This window comes from Mytilus galloprovincialis, chromosome 6, assembly GCF_965363235.1.
Source record: "Mytilus galloprovincialis chromosome 6, xbMytGall1.hap1.1, whole genome shotgun sequence".
In the NCBI taxonomy this organism is placed as follows: domain Eukaryota; kingdom Metazoa; phylum Mollusca; class Bivalvia; order Mytilida; family Mytilidae; genus Mytilus; species Mytilus galloprovincialis.
This window is the reverse complement of record NC_134843.1, coordinates 90862587-90876674: the sequence shown is the minus strand read 5'-3', so window position 1 is coordinate 90876674 and position 14088 is coordinate 90862587. Positions and strand designations below refer to the sequence as shown.

At 32.9% G+C, this 14088-nt stretch overlaps 1 protein-coding gene across 1 annotated transcript; it reads left to right on the top strand.

Annotated features, from left to right (window-relative positions):
• The first annotated feature begins 424 nt into the window (after window positions 1-424).
• LOC143080680 (uncharacterized) lies at window positions 425-9056 on the top strand. The gene is made up of 4 exons (XM_076256655.1): window positions 425-532; window positions 3409-4168; window positions 6204-6930; window positions 8014-9056. Exons 2-4 carry the CDS (start codon window positions 3418-3420, stop codon window positions 8708-8710), a joined length of 2175 nt encoding a protein of 724 aa, XP_076112770.1. The 5' UTR covers window positions 425-532; window positions 3409-3417; the 3' UTR covers window positions 8711-9056.
• Window positions 9057-14088: the final 5032 nt, after the last annotated feature.

The window sequence follows — 14088 nt, the reverse complement described above, 5'->3', positions numbered from 1 at the left end:
GACAACTAAACTGTTACTTGATTTCATTTTCTGCGATTTAGTAGGCGCATTGTAATAAAAGATAATGTTCGATTTGTTTGGCTCTGAAAAGGAGATACATTGATTTTTTTTCTTTAACGCTTAATGTTTATTGTACTTCAAAGCCTTTTAAAAAAAATGGAAACGAAGGACCATGAGGACTATCTTAACCAAAACTAAAATTCTTTTGGTTGTTAAGTTTTAAATTTAACAATTTATAAAACATAATTTTTACATGATTTGAGTGAAACAAATACATCGAAAATTGCAATTGGCTGTTGAATAATTCCTCTGTAATAACATCGAAGATTATTGTTATTAATTGACACAGCAAGAAAGATAAGCAAACAAATATCATGTTAACCCGCTGGTGTCGTACTGTTTCCAGATGTGCGCAACGGGGTAACCCCAGATCATTTTACTCTCCATAATTAGCATTACATTATTGGCAGCGGAAAGAGGCACACGCCATCTTATTCATTTTACAACCGGTGTAATATTTCCTGCGAAGATAGTAAGTTTATTTTCTTAATCAATTTATTTCATAAATGATATTTATATTTCAGCTTTAAAATTTATTCGATATTTGGTGTCTGATTCTATATCATGTTGCAAACTATCAAATTAAGATATCGTACATTATTTCATTGTAATACCCCCTTTTCTTCGGGGAAACTAAAATAAAAAAGGTAAGAATGTAAAAGTCAGTCTGGAATTATATCCTCTTTCACGTTGAATACCTTACCATGTTTACCCTATGCTATTAACCCATAACTTTATTAAAAACGATGTTAATGATGTTCATGTAGAAGGATAGGCATATATTTATTTTTGGCACACAGTTTGAGTTATTTGCACACGCGTATTCTATTTATAATTACGAGTATGAAATTGGATCATGTGCACTAAAATATACGTGCTCCAAGAATCTAAGACATTTTGTTTTCTTTTATATAGTTTCAGGTCTGATTAGATCATTTTATGATAATAATATCAGCAGGTTATGACATTATGAAAAACTATATCTGTACATAAAAAATATCAACAAATTGATAACATGTTTTATATGTTTACCATTGTCTGTATTCATTCGTATACGTCCCAAAATTGGTTTCTGTTCTCAAAACCCCTTACAACCGGAAACAGTGCTAAAGGAGTAGACCCGGTAAGACACCTTTTTGCCCCAAGCGTTTTTACAAAATTGTTAAATTGTAAAATATGACTTATTTATTGCAAAGTAAAATACTTTTGTTACATAAATATGGGCTGTTTTTTTTTTTTATAATAATGTACATACGGTAGGTACTAGCGTCATTATTCCATGCAAACATCTTCATAATTTACACATTTGTGTTTATTTTAAGACTATTTTTGTGGTCGCACTTGTGTTCAGTCTTAATATTTAAATATATGTTGTATAATATTGAATGCTAATACACAACATATATAAATGTTGAGGGATAACACGAATGAACTTCCATTTTAAACAAAAATCGTCTGAAAGTGAGGTTAAATGGCATATTTGATGGAGTTTTCTTATTTTAGCTTAAATTTGAGCATATTATGACCAAGTCTGTCCAAATCTTTTACAATAACCAATTGAATCGAATTTAGTAGATACTTAAAAGTGTTTGAAAAATGTAAAACAATCTTTCATCAGACCTACTTCGAATTTTTGTCCTTACCGGACTTTTTCCTTTTTCATTTCCGTTCAACAACTTTAAAAGTTTTCCTCGACTAAATGTTATAAATCTTATAGACAATACTTGTTACCACAAAACAGTTAAATTTAGATAAAGTTGTGCCCCTTTTTGATTGGAAAAATGCTGAATATTTTCTCTCCCTTTTATACGACCGCAAATAATTTTTGCGGTCGTATATAAAAAAAAATTTGCGGTCGTATATTGGAATGACATTGACGTCGTAGTCGTCGTCGTCGTCGTCCGAAGACACATTGGTTTTCGCACTATAACTTTAGTTTAAGTAAATAGAAATCTATGACATTTAAACACAAGGTTTATGACCATAAAAGGAAGTCTGGGATTGATTAAGGGAGTTTTGGTCCCAACAGTTTAGGAATTAGGGGTCCAAAGGGTCCAAAATTAAACTTTGTTTGATTTCATAAAGAAATTGAATAATTGGGGTTCTTTGATATGCCGAATCCAACTCTGTATGTAGATTCTTAATTTTTGGTCCCGTTTTTAGATTGGTCTACATTAAGGTCCAAAGGGTCCAAAATTAAACTTTAGTTTAATTTTAACAAAAAATGAATTCTTGGGGTTCTTTGATATGCTGAATCTAAACATATTCTTAGATTTTTTATTATGGGCCCAGTTTTCAAGTTGGTCCAAATCGGGGTCCAAAACTGAACTTTGTTTGATTTCAACAAAAATTTAACTCTTGGGGTTCTTTGATATGCTGAATCTAAACATGTATTAAGATTTTTGCTTATGGGACCAGTTTTCAAATTGGTCCAAATCGTGGTCCAAAATTAAACTTTGTATGATATCAACAAAAATTGAATACTTGGGGTTCTTTGATATGCTGAATCTAAACATGTATTTAGATTTTTGATTATAGGCCCAGTTTTCAAATTGGTCCAAATTGAGGTTTAAAGGGTCCAAAATTGATCTTTATTTGATTTCAATAAAAATTGAATGCTTGGGGTTCTTTGATATGCTAAATTTAAACATGTATTAAGATTTTTGCTTATGGGACCAGTTTTCAAGTTGGTCCAAATCGTGGTCCAAAATTAAACTTTGTTTGATATCAACAAAAATTGAATATATGGGGTTCTTTGATATATGCTGAATCTAACCATGTATTTAGATTTTTGATATTTGGGCCCGATTATAAAATTGGTCCACATTGAGGTCTAAAGGGTCCAAAATTGAACTTTATTTGATTTCATCAAAAATTGAATTCTTGGGGTTCTTTGATATGCTAAATCTAACCATGTATTTAGATTTTGGATATGGGACCATAATAGGTAAATGTCCAATTTAAATTTTTTAAGTTTTTAAGTTTAAGTTCTTAGACCACATTCATTCTGTGTCAGAAACCTATGTTGTGTCAACTATTTAATCACAATCCAAATTCAAAGCTGTATCAAGCTTGAATGTTATGTCCATACTTGCCCCAACTCTTCAGGGTTCGAAATCTGCGGTCGTATAAAGCTGCGCCCTGCGGAGCATCTGGTTTAAGTTTGCCTCCACCAAATTTTTGAAACTTGTATGCAAAGATAGAAAAACAAAGAAATAATAATATTAAATAACGATAAAAAATTATTTCTTTCAGAGTAACTGTAAGGCGTTTTCATAATTTAATTTGTTTGTGACTATGGCATATCCCTGTCATAACATTGAAATGATATGCTTATGCTTCTTTCAGACACACAACATGACAGAAACGAGTATGGATACCACAAAGAGCAAAGAAACCGATAAAGTCATAAAGCAGCTTTCAGCCAAAATAAATAAAGAACCAAAGAATGCAGGACATTTTTTCAAAAGAGCCCAGCAATATTCCAAGAAAGAGGACTATGAAAAATGTTTTAATGACGCTAAACATGCTTTAGATCTAGACGAATCTTTGGTTGATGCAGCTGTTCTTGGTGGTGAAGCAGCTACAAAATGTGGGAAGTTCCAGGGAGCACATAGCATCTTTTCTATCGGCTTGAAACAAAACAAAAAAGACGAAAACTTAATACAAGGATTGAAAAAATTACAAAGAGCAATCGTCAACTCTTACGATACAGAGGACACAACAGAACAGGGATACAATGCCGTGGACCTCTGCACACAGAGTCCGTATCCTGGTGACGACCAATTATTGAATTTAGAGAAAGAGATTCTGGATAGAAGACATGACATTAGGGAAGTTTCTAGATTACCGAAGAAAGAAATAGATCCAGATCTTAGACAAAGGGCAGCACAAGCCGCCATGGCTGGTCACAAAAGTATGATCGCAGGAAAATTTACCGATGCTCTGGAAAGTTTTACATATGCAGTGGACATTGAGACAGACAATATCATACTAAGACGTCTCCGAGCTGAGGTATTCTTTATTAATCAGGACCCAGTCAGTGCTATGAAAGATTTAATGCATATACAGAAACCAGAGCGAACAGCTGATGCTTGGAAGTTAGGAGGTAATATTATATAAGAGTGCACGTGTATATCTGCAGAGATGGGTCCGATTACTTGCAATGTAATTGATTAAATTACAATTACTTTGTCATTTGTACGATTAAATTAAATTAATGATTACATCATTTCTGAAAGTATCTGATTAAATTAATGATTACATTGCCAAAGTAATCATGATTACATCTGATTACAATGAATTTAAAAACAAAACATTTTGAATGATGTGAAGGAATAAACGTTCAATATATATCTATAGCATTTTTGAGAAAGTATTTTATTTGATACATTATAAAATGATAACTTCAAACTTCATCTATTTAATAAACACCAAATTTCCCTACCTATACATACACGAACATTGTGTCACTGGTTATTATACATTACACTTTATCACCAATTTTCTCGGAATTATTTTGAATTAAATTTAATAAAGATTTATAAAGAGTTTTTTGTTTGTCTTCTGACCTCTTTCATACTTTATATGTATTCCAAGGTGCAGTTTATGGAAGTTAAAATATGGATGAAATAAAGTTACCAGTTAAAAACTATGTTAAATTTTAATAGAAATGTTAAATCAAATTTTAAACAATACATAAGTACAAAAAATCATTGCATTTATATGTGCAGTCCAAATACATTTTTTTTAAATTTCAAACAACACATTTGTCCAACTTTTAATTTAGTTTGTGCTAATTAGATAAATTTTCATGTCTTATTTATCTTTTATCATATATATTTCCCTACAGCTATACTCACTTGGTAATTGCAATAAAAACAAACCTTAATTAGTCCCCTACCTGTCAATTCAAAGTTGACAAAAATCACAAAAAATAACAAAAGATTATAATTCAGTGTTAAAGAAAAGTATTACTTGAATACAAAACAGTTATTATCAAATATTAATATGAAGTTCATTAAATGATGAATATAATATGTACAATATCTTTTACTAAGACAAAAGGTATATAATTGTATTATATGTCTCTGTTTAGGCTAATGATGACTTTTCAATACTGTTTACAGTTTATTTTTTTATTGAAGAAGACATTGCTTAAAGTAAACCAAACCATTTTAGCATGTTAGATATTTATCAAATATGAATAACAAAGAGGTTCATTTAATGACCAAAAACACAATTTTAGATTTTTTTTCATTGTAATCAGAATGTAATCAAAAAGTAATCAGGATTACAGGGTATTTTGAAAAGTAATTGATTAAATTAAATTACATGTAATCAGATTTTTGGCTGATTAATGATTACAGTGATTACTTGAAAAATTGTAATCAATTACAGCTGATTAACGATTACAATTACAATTACCCCAAGTCTGTATATCTGTCGCTATAGTTATGGCATACTAGTTGTTTATTTACTAAGTTGCATTTTTACGTTTATTTTTTCAATTCATCTCGAGTTATACCGTACTTTGACTGTACCTGCTATAATGGTTTGCTCTTACAAATTGTGACTTGGGTGGAGAGTCAGAGTTGTCTCATTGACACTCATACCACATCTTCTTTATCTATATACGTGTAAAGTAATGTTTCTTTAATAAAAGAACCTATTACACATTCTCGAAATAGATCTTATGCAGCTGTACTTTGCAAATACCTAGAGCGAATGTATTAAATTCGGGTTTGTCGGTGGTTTCAACTTTGATCCTTCCTGGTGCTCCAGCTTTCCCAACGTTAGCAATAAGGAACAAAATAGCATGAGTAAATAGGGGTGTAATCAAAACGTAGTTGCAACAACACGAAGCAATACACCAGACAGGTAAAACAATCGGTATCTTTTACTGTCATTAAACATAATTATGGACATACCGCCAGTGATATTGGATAGTTTATTATCAGCCCAGTTGTCAATATTTCGGCAAATCTAAAATTTAAAATTGAACGTTTTCGTTTTGACAATTGTTTTCCGACAACTTGTACATTCCTATATGTATTATGCATTCCGAACTAATGATATTCCTGATAAACATGATAAAGGCAAATCAAGTTAATTGCAAGTGTAAATATTCTTTTGTGTTACAGGAAAACTACTAATGGAGTTCAAACTTCCTGTGTTGGCTGAATTTTGGTTAAGAAAAGCATCTGAGCTGGCGAAAGGTAAAGACGAAGAGACCGCTATTTGTTTTCAGAAAGTGCGAGCTCATCGTTTGTATGACCCTTTGACAAAAGATATGCCAGTCACTGTGGATTTCACAATGTATGGAAAAGCAGTATTTGCTGTCAAAGATATTAAAGCAGGTGACATTGTATTTTCTGACGCTCCAATTGTAACGACGCCATACATAGCAGACGACAAAAAACAGGTCGTCAAAGGTTGCAACCACTGTGGTACATCCCTAATGACTGCACGTGACTATTTCCAAGAAAAACTGGACAATATGGATGCAACAGCAAAAGAAGTCGTTGAAAATAATTGGCCCGTAACAAAACCAGTCGTCTGTTCAGAATGTAAGCTTGTTACATATTGCAGCAATATTTGTAAAAATACAGCTTGGGAAAGGCATCACGAACTGCTTTGCCCATCAAGATCGAAAGCAACGAAGAAGTTATATGACATCGACCAAAACAAGGGATGGGGAACTGATGTGGATGGGACATGGAAAGAATTGTGGTCTGGGCACTTTTCCGCGTACATATTGGCCAAGATATGGGCAAACATTGCAGCAGACGTCAAATTGTGGATGAAACAGGATGGAAAGGATGTACCAGAAATGATGCACTGGGCTAAAGCTAAAGCTCCCTTCAGAAAGTAAGTAAATAGTATAGTATGTACAATGACAGCCAAATCACTGTGCTTTATAATTGAAAATATATCCCGGAAAGCAATCAAAAATGCATTTACAACAATCTGTCTTTCAAACATATTAATATTTATATTTATATTGTTAATATAAAAATCATATCAATGTGGAAGCGCTTTGATTGGTTCCCTGAATAAACGAAATGTATTAATTTCTAAATCATTATCATTATGGTATTAAACCGGCGTAGAGCTGTTTATAAAACCTACCATTGTAATCTTACGCTATTTGATTTTCAGTATCCATGATACATTAATAACACCGTATCGAACAGAAGTAATAGCGGCAATACATTCGAAATACAGTTGCCTTCAGTTCTCATGATGGGAAATTGTGAAAGATGACGGAAATTTCACAATATCAGAGCGTGGCATTGTTTCTAGAATTATGTAGAACTGTTGCCTGTTATGCGTTACATCGGCTCATAACAGCAATATTTTAAAACGACAATCTCGAGAACGACAACAAAAGAAACAAAACATTACATTTGCCTACACACTCAATGAAATCGGCTGTAAACATCTTCGGTTAGCTTGCTTGCTAGCTGAACCGTGAAGTCATTATTAGGTTAGGTAAACTACCCTCCTTTTTAGAGTAGACTAGTCCGACAGATAACCAATCTATCTGTCTGTAGGACTAGGCTACTACGAAAATTACATACAAAGTGACAGGGTCGACCATGGTTAGGAGCACTCAACCATCACCTGACCTGGACAGCGGTGTAACAGCACAGCATAAGCACCAACTAAAAATCAGTTGAAAAGGGCTTAACTCATCATATTGACACAAATCTTAAAAAGCAGGAAACTAACAAGGAGGGCAGTATACCTTACCTAATAATGACTTCAAGCAAGCTTAAGCTAACCAAATATATTACCTTTGTCTACACACTCAATGAAATCGGCTGTAAATGCATTACAGTTTTTGCCTACCGATACATAATCCTTATAAACCATTCAGTTAGCCTAAAACGAATCATACGTCTACATACACTATGTAGCATTGTTATATTTATATTCATATTTTTCCAGGTTCATTGCATTTGGAGTTGGTTCAGCTGCCAAGGATATGCCTTACGTATTAAAGATAATGAACGATATATTTCGTGACTGTGGAGACGGAATAAAGATGGACATAACAGAACAAGAATTAAATGGCAGGTATTACCAAGCTGCCTGCAATCTTCAGATCTATTCAGATCCCGTCACACCGTATCACAAATTCTATGACAATCTGTCTAATTTTAATCCTGAAGATCCGAAGGCGTTGTCGATTTTGAAATATCTGGACGACAAAATTCCGAGTGCGTCGTTCTCGGGAATGTTTCCACTGCACGCATGCCTTAATCACTCATGCATGAACAATGTGGAAGTAAGCGATGGGGAAGTAAACGGAGTTCCAGGTGTTTCTGTCAGAGCTAAAACTGATATCAAAGAAGGCGAGGAACTGACAACAACGTACATTGATACTACCATGCCAAGAAGACTAAGACGTGCTTGGATGTACAAATCTTTCAATTTCTGGTGTCAATGTCCACGTTGTCAGTTCGAGGGTGACGATGCGTATTCCTGTACAAACTGTAAGAAGAGAGCAGGCGAGACACCATTTAAAGGGTGTGGGAAATGTCACCGTGCATGGTACTGTTGCTCAGAATGTCAGAAGATAAATTGGAAGGAAGGACACAAATTAGTTTGTGGGGTAGCTCATTCCAAAGCAGATTACAGTTGATCCCCATTATATCACTCGTCACATTCATGAAACGTATGACTAGAAATATAACTGTCTTTTACTTGACGTTGTAAGCTGTTTCAAGAAAAGGTTAATCTTGTTTATTGTAAAGAAGAAGGTATAATTACATTTTGTGGAAAAGGAAGTATCATATATATACCAAGGCGTGCATGTATCATTTCAAGAATGAAAGTTTTATAACGAGGGAACATATATAAGTTATTTCTGTATATATTAGTATTATTTATTGCTGATTTGGTGTTTTATTTATAAGGACATACTGAATATGTTCGAATTTCTGTTTGTTTTGAGTTTACCATTAAACATATATTTATTAAACTGAAAATGTTTTGGCTGTTTTGTCGGGTTTTTACACCACCGCAAATTTTTTTTCCGGATCGTATAATGGTATGATGTCGTCATCGTCTGCGTCGTCAGAAGACACATTGGTTTCCGGACAATAACTTTAGCACAAGTGAATGGATCTCTATGAAGTTTAAAAAAAAAGTTCAATACCACAAAAGGGAGGTTGGGATAGATTTTGGTGATGATGGGTCCAACCGTTTAGGAATTAGGGGCCTAAAAGGGGCCCACAACAAGCATTTATTTTTCATGTAGTTTCAGGATAATTACTTGTGGATAAGTATTTCGATTGCTCTGAAATTGTACACAATATTTAATACCACAAGCAGAAGGTTGGGATTAATTTTAAGGGTTATGAGGCCAATATTTTAGGAATTTAGGGCTTAAAAGGGGCAAAAAAAAAAACCCAAGCATTTTTCTAGTTTTCAGACAATAACTTGTGTTTAAGTGTATGGATATCTCTGAAATTGTACAAGATTCCATACTACAAAGGAAAGGCAGGAATTGAGTTTTGGGGTTATTGCTCCAAAGGATTTTCAAATAGGTGGGGAGGGGGTTCCAATTTTTGTAAAGGATTCATTTTTTTTTCTCAAAATTTTTCAAATCTCGAATTTTTGAAAACTTTTCAAGAAGAAATCTTCAATTGCACAGTATTGCACAATAGATTTGTAAAATCTTTGACCACATTTATTTTGTGTCAGAAACCTATATTATGTCAAAAATTTCTGAAATTCCCAGACATAAAATCTTTTACAAAAATTCTCCCTACAACAGTTTACATACTTTCAACCAAGCTCGCGGCTGTGTTCTAGTACTATATTAAAACGACGAGTACTTTTTCATTACAGGAAACTTCAATCTGATAAAAAAAGCAGTTTATTTATTTTGAAGTGAAAGTGTCATATATGATAACGTTTAGCTTGCATTAATATATTAATTCAAGGTCAAACACACAAGTTAAAGTCCTGTGAAAATAAGTTTAAACTTATATAATACTTTAAATTAATGACTAAACATATACTTTGTGGATATAGCCCTTTACGTGAAATGTATATTCTAGTATTAAGAAGATGATATTGAGGAATGACACGTTTGACGTTGTGAGAGATACATACCAAGTTTTTAGTGTTACATTGAAATATAATATATATATGATTGACAGCCTCGAAAAACTTTATAAAAAAAAACCCAAAACAAAACATTTGCGCTAAAAAAAATTCTGACTCGGACAAAAAACCATTACCACCCTCCCCCCTTTTTTTGAAGTTAAGGAAAGAACATAAAGTAGCTAACATACACCCAGAGCAAATCGCCAATTTTCATTCATTGAGAACAAATAATACAACAGAGACCACTCCATGTCAGACACTTTTCGTGCACCAATTATAAGAAAGGATTAAAGAGTAAAATATATATGATTGAAACGGATAACTTACTATGTTTCACCGAGTACTCAGCGGCTGAGCCGTTAATAAAAAGTTGAATAAAGACAAGAGAACGCCATGACCAAAAGAATTAAAAAGATACGGCCATCGACAGGCTACATCATACTACACAGACAACTAATTAGTGAACAACTTGAACCCAATTGAGTGATAACCCGAAAGAGAAATCTGACGCTTCACAAGGAAAGACAGTTTACTGGTCTTTCAGAGTGTATACAATGATCTAAATATAAAACTTGAAAACTTTGATAATAATTCATTATTATGTATATTTCCATAGTTGGTATCTGTTATATAGGTCAAATTTAATTAAAGTTGTGACCAGTTTACGGTATTGAAATCTGATGGAACAGCATTATATAAAAAGTTACATGCATGCCTACTTAATGATAGACAACCACTCAATCGAAAGTATGTTATAGTATGAATGGATTGTGTTTAACGCCCAATGGCAAATATTACATGTACATTAGGATGAAATCATTTGAACTTGATATAAAAATGAAACCGGATTTTAAATATGCTAGTTCATAAGGTAACAGTCCAGAAGAAGTTATGTTACCTTCCTAGACACATTATTCTGGCTCACTGTCTGCCAGTCGTGAGGCCCCTCATGGGGGGGTCCTAGTAATCACATAATCACCATTTTTTTGCCAATATAATCAAATAATCATTAAATATTTGCTTATCTTTAGTAATCAAATAATCATAAACTAAAAATACAGTCCTAGGTAATCAAATAATCATGAAATATTTGGCTTAATAATCAAATAATCATTAAAAAAACGGCCAAGTAATCACATAATCAAAAACCCCATGAGGGCCCTCAGTCGTAGATCTTACTTCTAAATGCCAAAACTTTAGCAGAAAAGCAACAACAAACCTGCCGCATATAAATAAATCATGAAAAATATTTATTTAGAATAATTTTCTGTGGTGCGAAAAGTAAACAATTTCCCTTGAGGACATTCAATAAAATTGAGAAAGGAAATGGCGAATATGTCAAAGAGACAACAACCCGACCATAGAGCACACAACACCGAAGGCCACCAATGGGTCTTCAATGCAGTGAGAAACTCCCGCACCCGGAGGAGTCCTTCAGCTAGTCCCTAAACAAATATGTTACTAGATCAGTGATAATAGTCCAGCAGCTAAGTCCAATATTTTGGGACAATTGATCACTTTGTGGTAAAAGCATGAAACTTTGCACAGTGTTAGTTATGATGCTTATAAATATTTTTGGATATGGAGCCATAAAAAAAAAATCCACAATGGCCGCCAATTTCAAAATGGCCGCCAGTAGTCATGAAGCAGACTGTGAAAGAGAAACTGATTGAGTCACTGTGCTTTATTTTGATTTTCCTGCATTTTGATCATATTGTCATTATAATTTTAATCTATGTTTATGTCAAATAGCTACTTGGGAGTTTTTTTTATTTCTTACCTCATTTCTAAAAAATAAATTCTCTTTGTAGAATTAAATACTGCATATGTTGATTTTTTTTCATTTCAGGAAAATTGTTAAATTTTCTAAGGTTATTACCTGTAACTGTGGAAAAAAAACTCGTCAAAGACGCCATTTTGAGTTGAATCGACCATTTTTATTTCATAGCTAATGTCACTTGTTACATTACATAATAATATGTTTGTATATATACGTGCTTGTATTGAAAAAATGATTCATTATTTTTTAATCATTTTTATACCATATTTAAAAGAAACGTAAAATTTTGACATGTTAAACGACGCCATTTTGAATATTGCCGCCAATATGGAAATATAATCTATGCACCTATGTATTGTTGATACACTGTAGGCCTTTATTTATATCAAATGATCAGTTTCATGGATTTGGTAACTTTCTATCACACAATGATGGTGTACACATACGAATACTGTCAAACTTAGACATTTTGACGCGCCATTTTGAATTTGGACGCCATTTTGATGATTTCTTTATTATAACGCCATTTTGAATTTGGACGCCATTTTGATGATTTCTTTATTATAACGCCATTTTGAATTTGGACGCCATTTTGATGATTTCTTTATTATAACGCCATTTTGAATTTGGACGCCATTTTGATGATTTCTTTATTATTAAGGTTTACAAATAAATTAACTGACATATCTTATTTGTATGTCATTAAGTTTGTGACATCTTCTGAACTCATTAAATTGGAAGTCTTCATCAAATGAATGATGTTATACTTATGTCGGCCATCTTGAATTTGGCGGCCATATTGGATTTTTTTTTCGTGGCTCCATATCTGAATTTTGTCTATACCCCTTAATCTTTCACTATGCCAAGTTTCATGCTTTTACCCTAAAGTGATCAATTATTCTGGACTATAATGGACGTCATACTAAACTCCGAATTATACACAAGAAACTAAAATTTACCAGATGCTCCGCAGGGCGCAGCTTTATACGACCGCAGAGGTCGAACCCTCAACAGTTGGGGCAAGTATGGACACAACATTCAAGCTTGATACAGCTCTGAATTTGGATTTTGCTTTTGAGCAATACACTATATATGCTGTTGAATATAAATCCCCTCAAAAAAAAATATTTGAAGAAAAATTCTTTTTAATTTCTCAAATCTGAAATGAGAAAAATTTTACCCCCACCCCTCCCCATTTTTTTTCACCTCCCCCAATCCCTTATTCCAAAAATAATCTCAATTTAAATTTCTAATTAGATGGCAACAATAACTCCTCATTTAAATACATCATAAAGTATTAAAATATAAAATAACTTAGTCATGGTTAAAATTAATATTAATTAACAGTAACCTCTAAAAATAAATTTACAGCTACACAATTCAAGACAATTATCACTTCCTGTACAGATTCCTGTAATTCAGACGTCATAATAACAAATTGATAAAATTGAGAATGGAAATGGGGAATGCGTCAAAGAGACAACAACCCGACCAAAGATACATGGTTATGATGATTGTATCTAATGCATACAGGTATACAATGGTTCAGGTATACCGTAGTTCAAAAATATCATGATAACAATTTGATATTTAATGAATATGGGTATAAAATGGTTCCAGTGTAGTTGAAAAGGCAATTATTTTCAAAGTGTTTTCATATGTTGTAATGTTACACCATTGTCTCAGGTTATGGAAGGGTTGGCACTTTCAAACGAGTTTAACCTTCCACATTCTGTTTGTGCATCTTCCAAGTCAGGAGCCTGTAATTGGTTTGTTGTTGAATGTTGCTGTATAACATATTTGTTTTTGGTTCATTATTTTGTGAGTTTTCTTAATTGAATTGTTTTACATTTGTCATTTCCGACCTTAGCCGACTATGCAATATGGGCTTGTTCATTGTTGAAGGCTGTACAGTGACCAATAGTTAGTAATTTCTGGGTTATTTGGTCTCTTGTGGAAAGCTATCTCATTAGCAATCATACATCTTCTTTTTATATGATAACAATTTGATATCCAATGCATTTAGGAATAAGTAGGTCTCAGGGTAGTTTTAAAACTCATAATAACAATTTGATATCGAATGTTAAAGTCTTTAAAACATAATTATAGACTGGAAAATAGGAAAA

Coding starts and splice junctions, on each gene's coding strand:
- LOC143080680 (XM_076256655.1), top strand. CDS start 3,418: ATGACAGAAACGAGTATGGATACCACAAAGAGCAAAGAAACCGATAAA. Junction 4,169..6,203: donor TGATGCTTGGAAGTTAGGAG/GTAATATTATAT, acceptor TTTGTGTTACAG/GAAAACTACTAATGGAGTTC. Junction 6,931..8,013: donor GCTAAAGCTCCCTTCAGAAA/GTAAGTAAATAG, acceptor ATATTTTTCCAG/GTTCATTGCATTTGGAGTTG.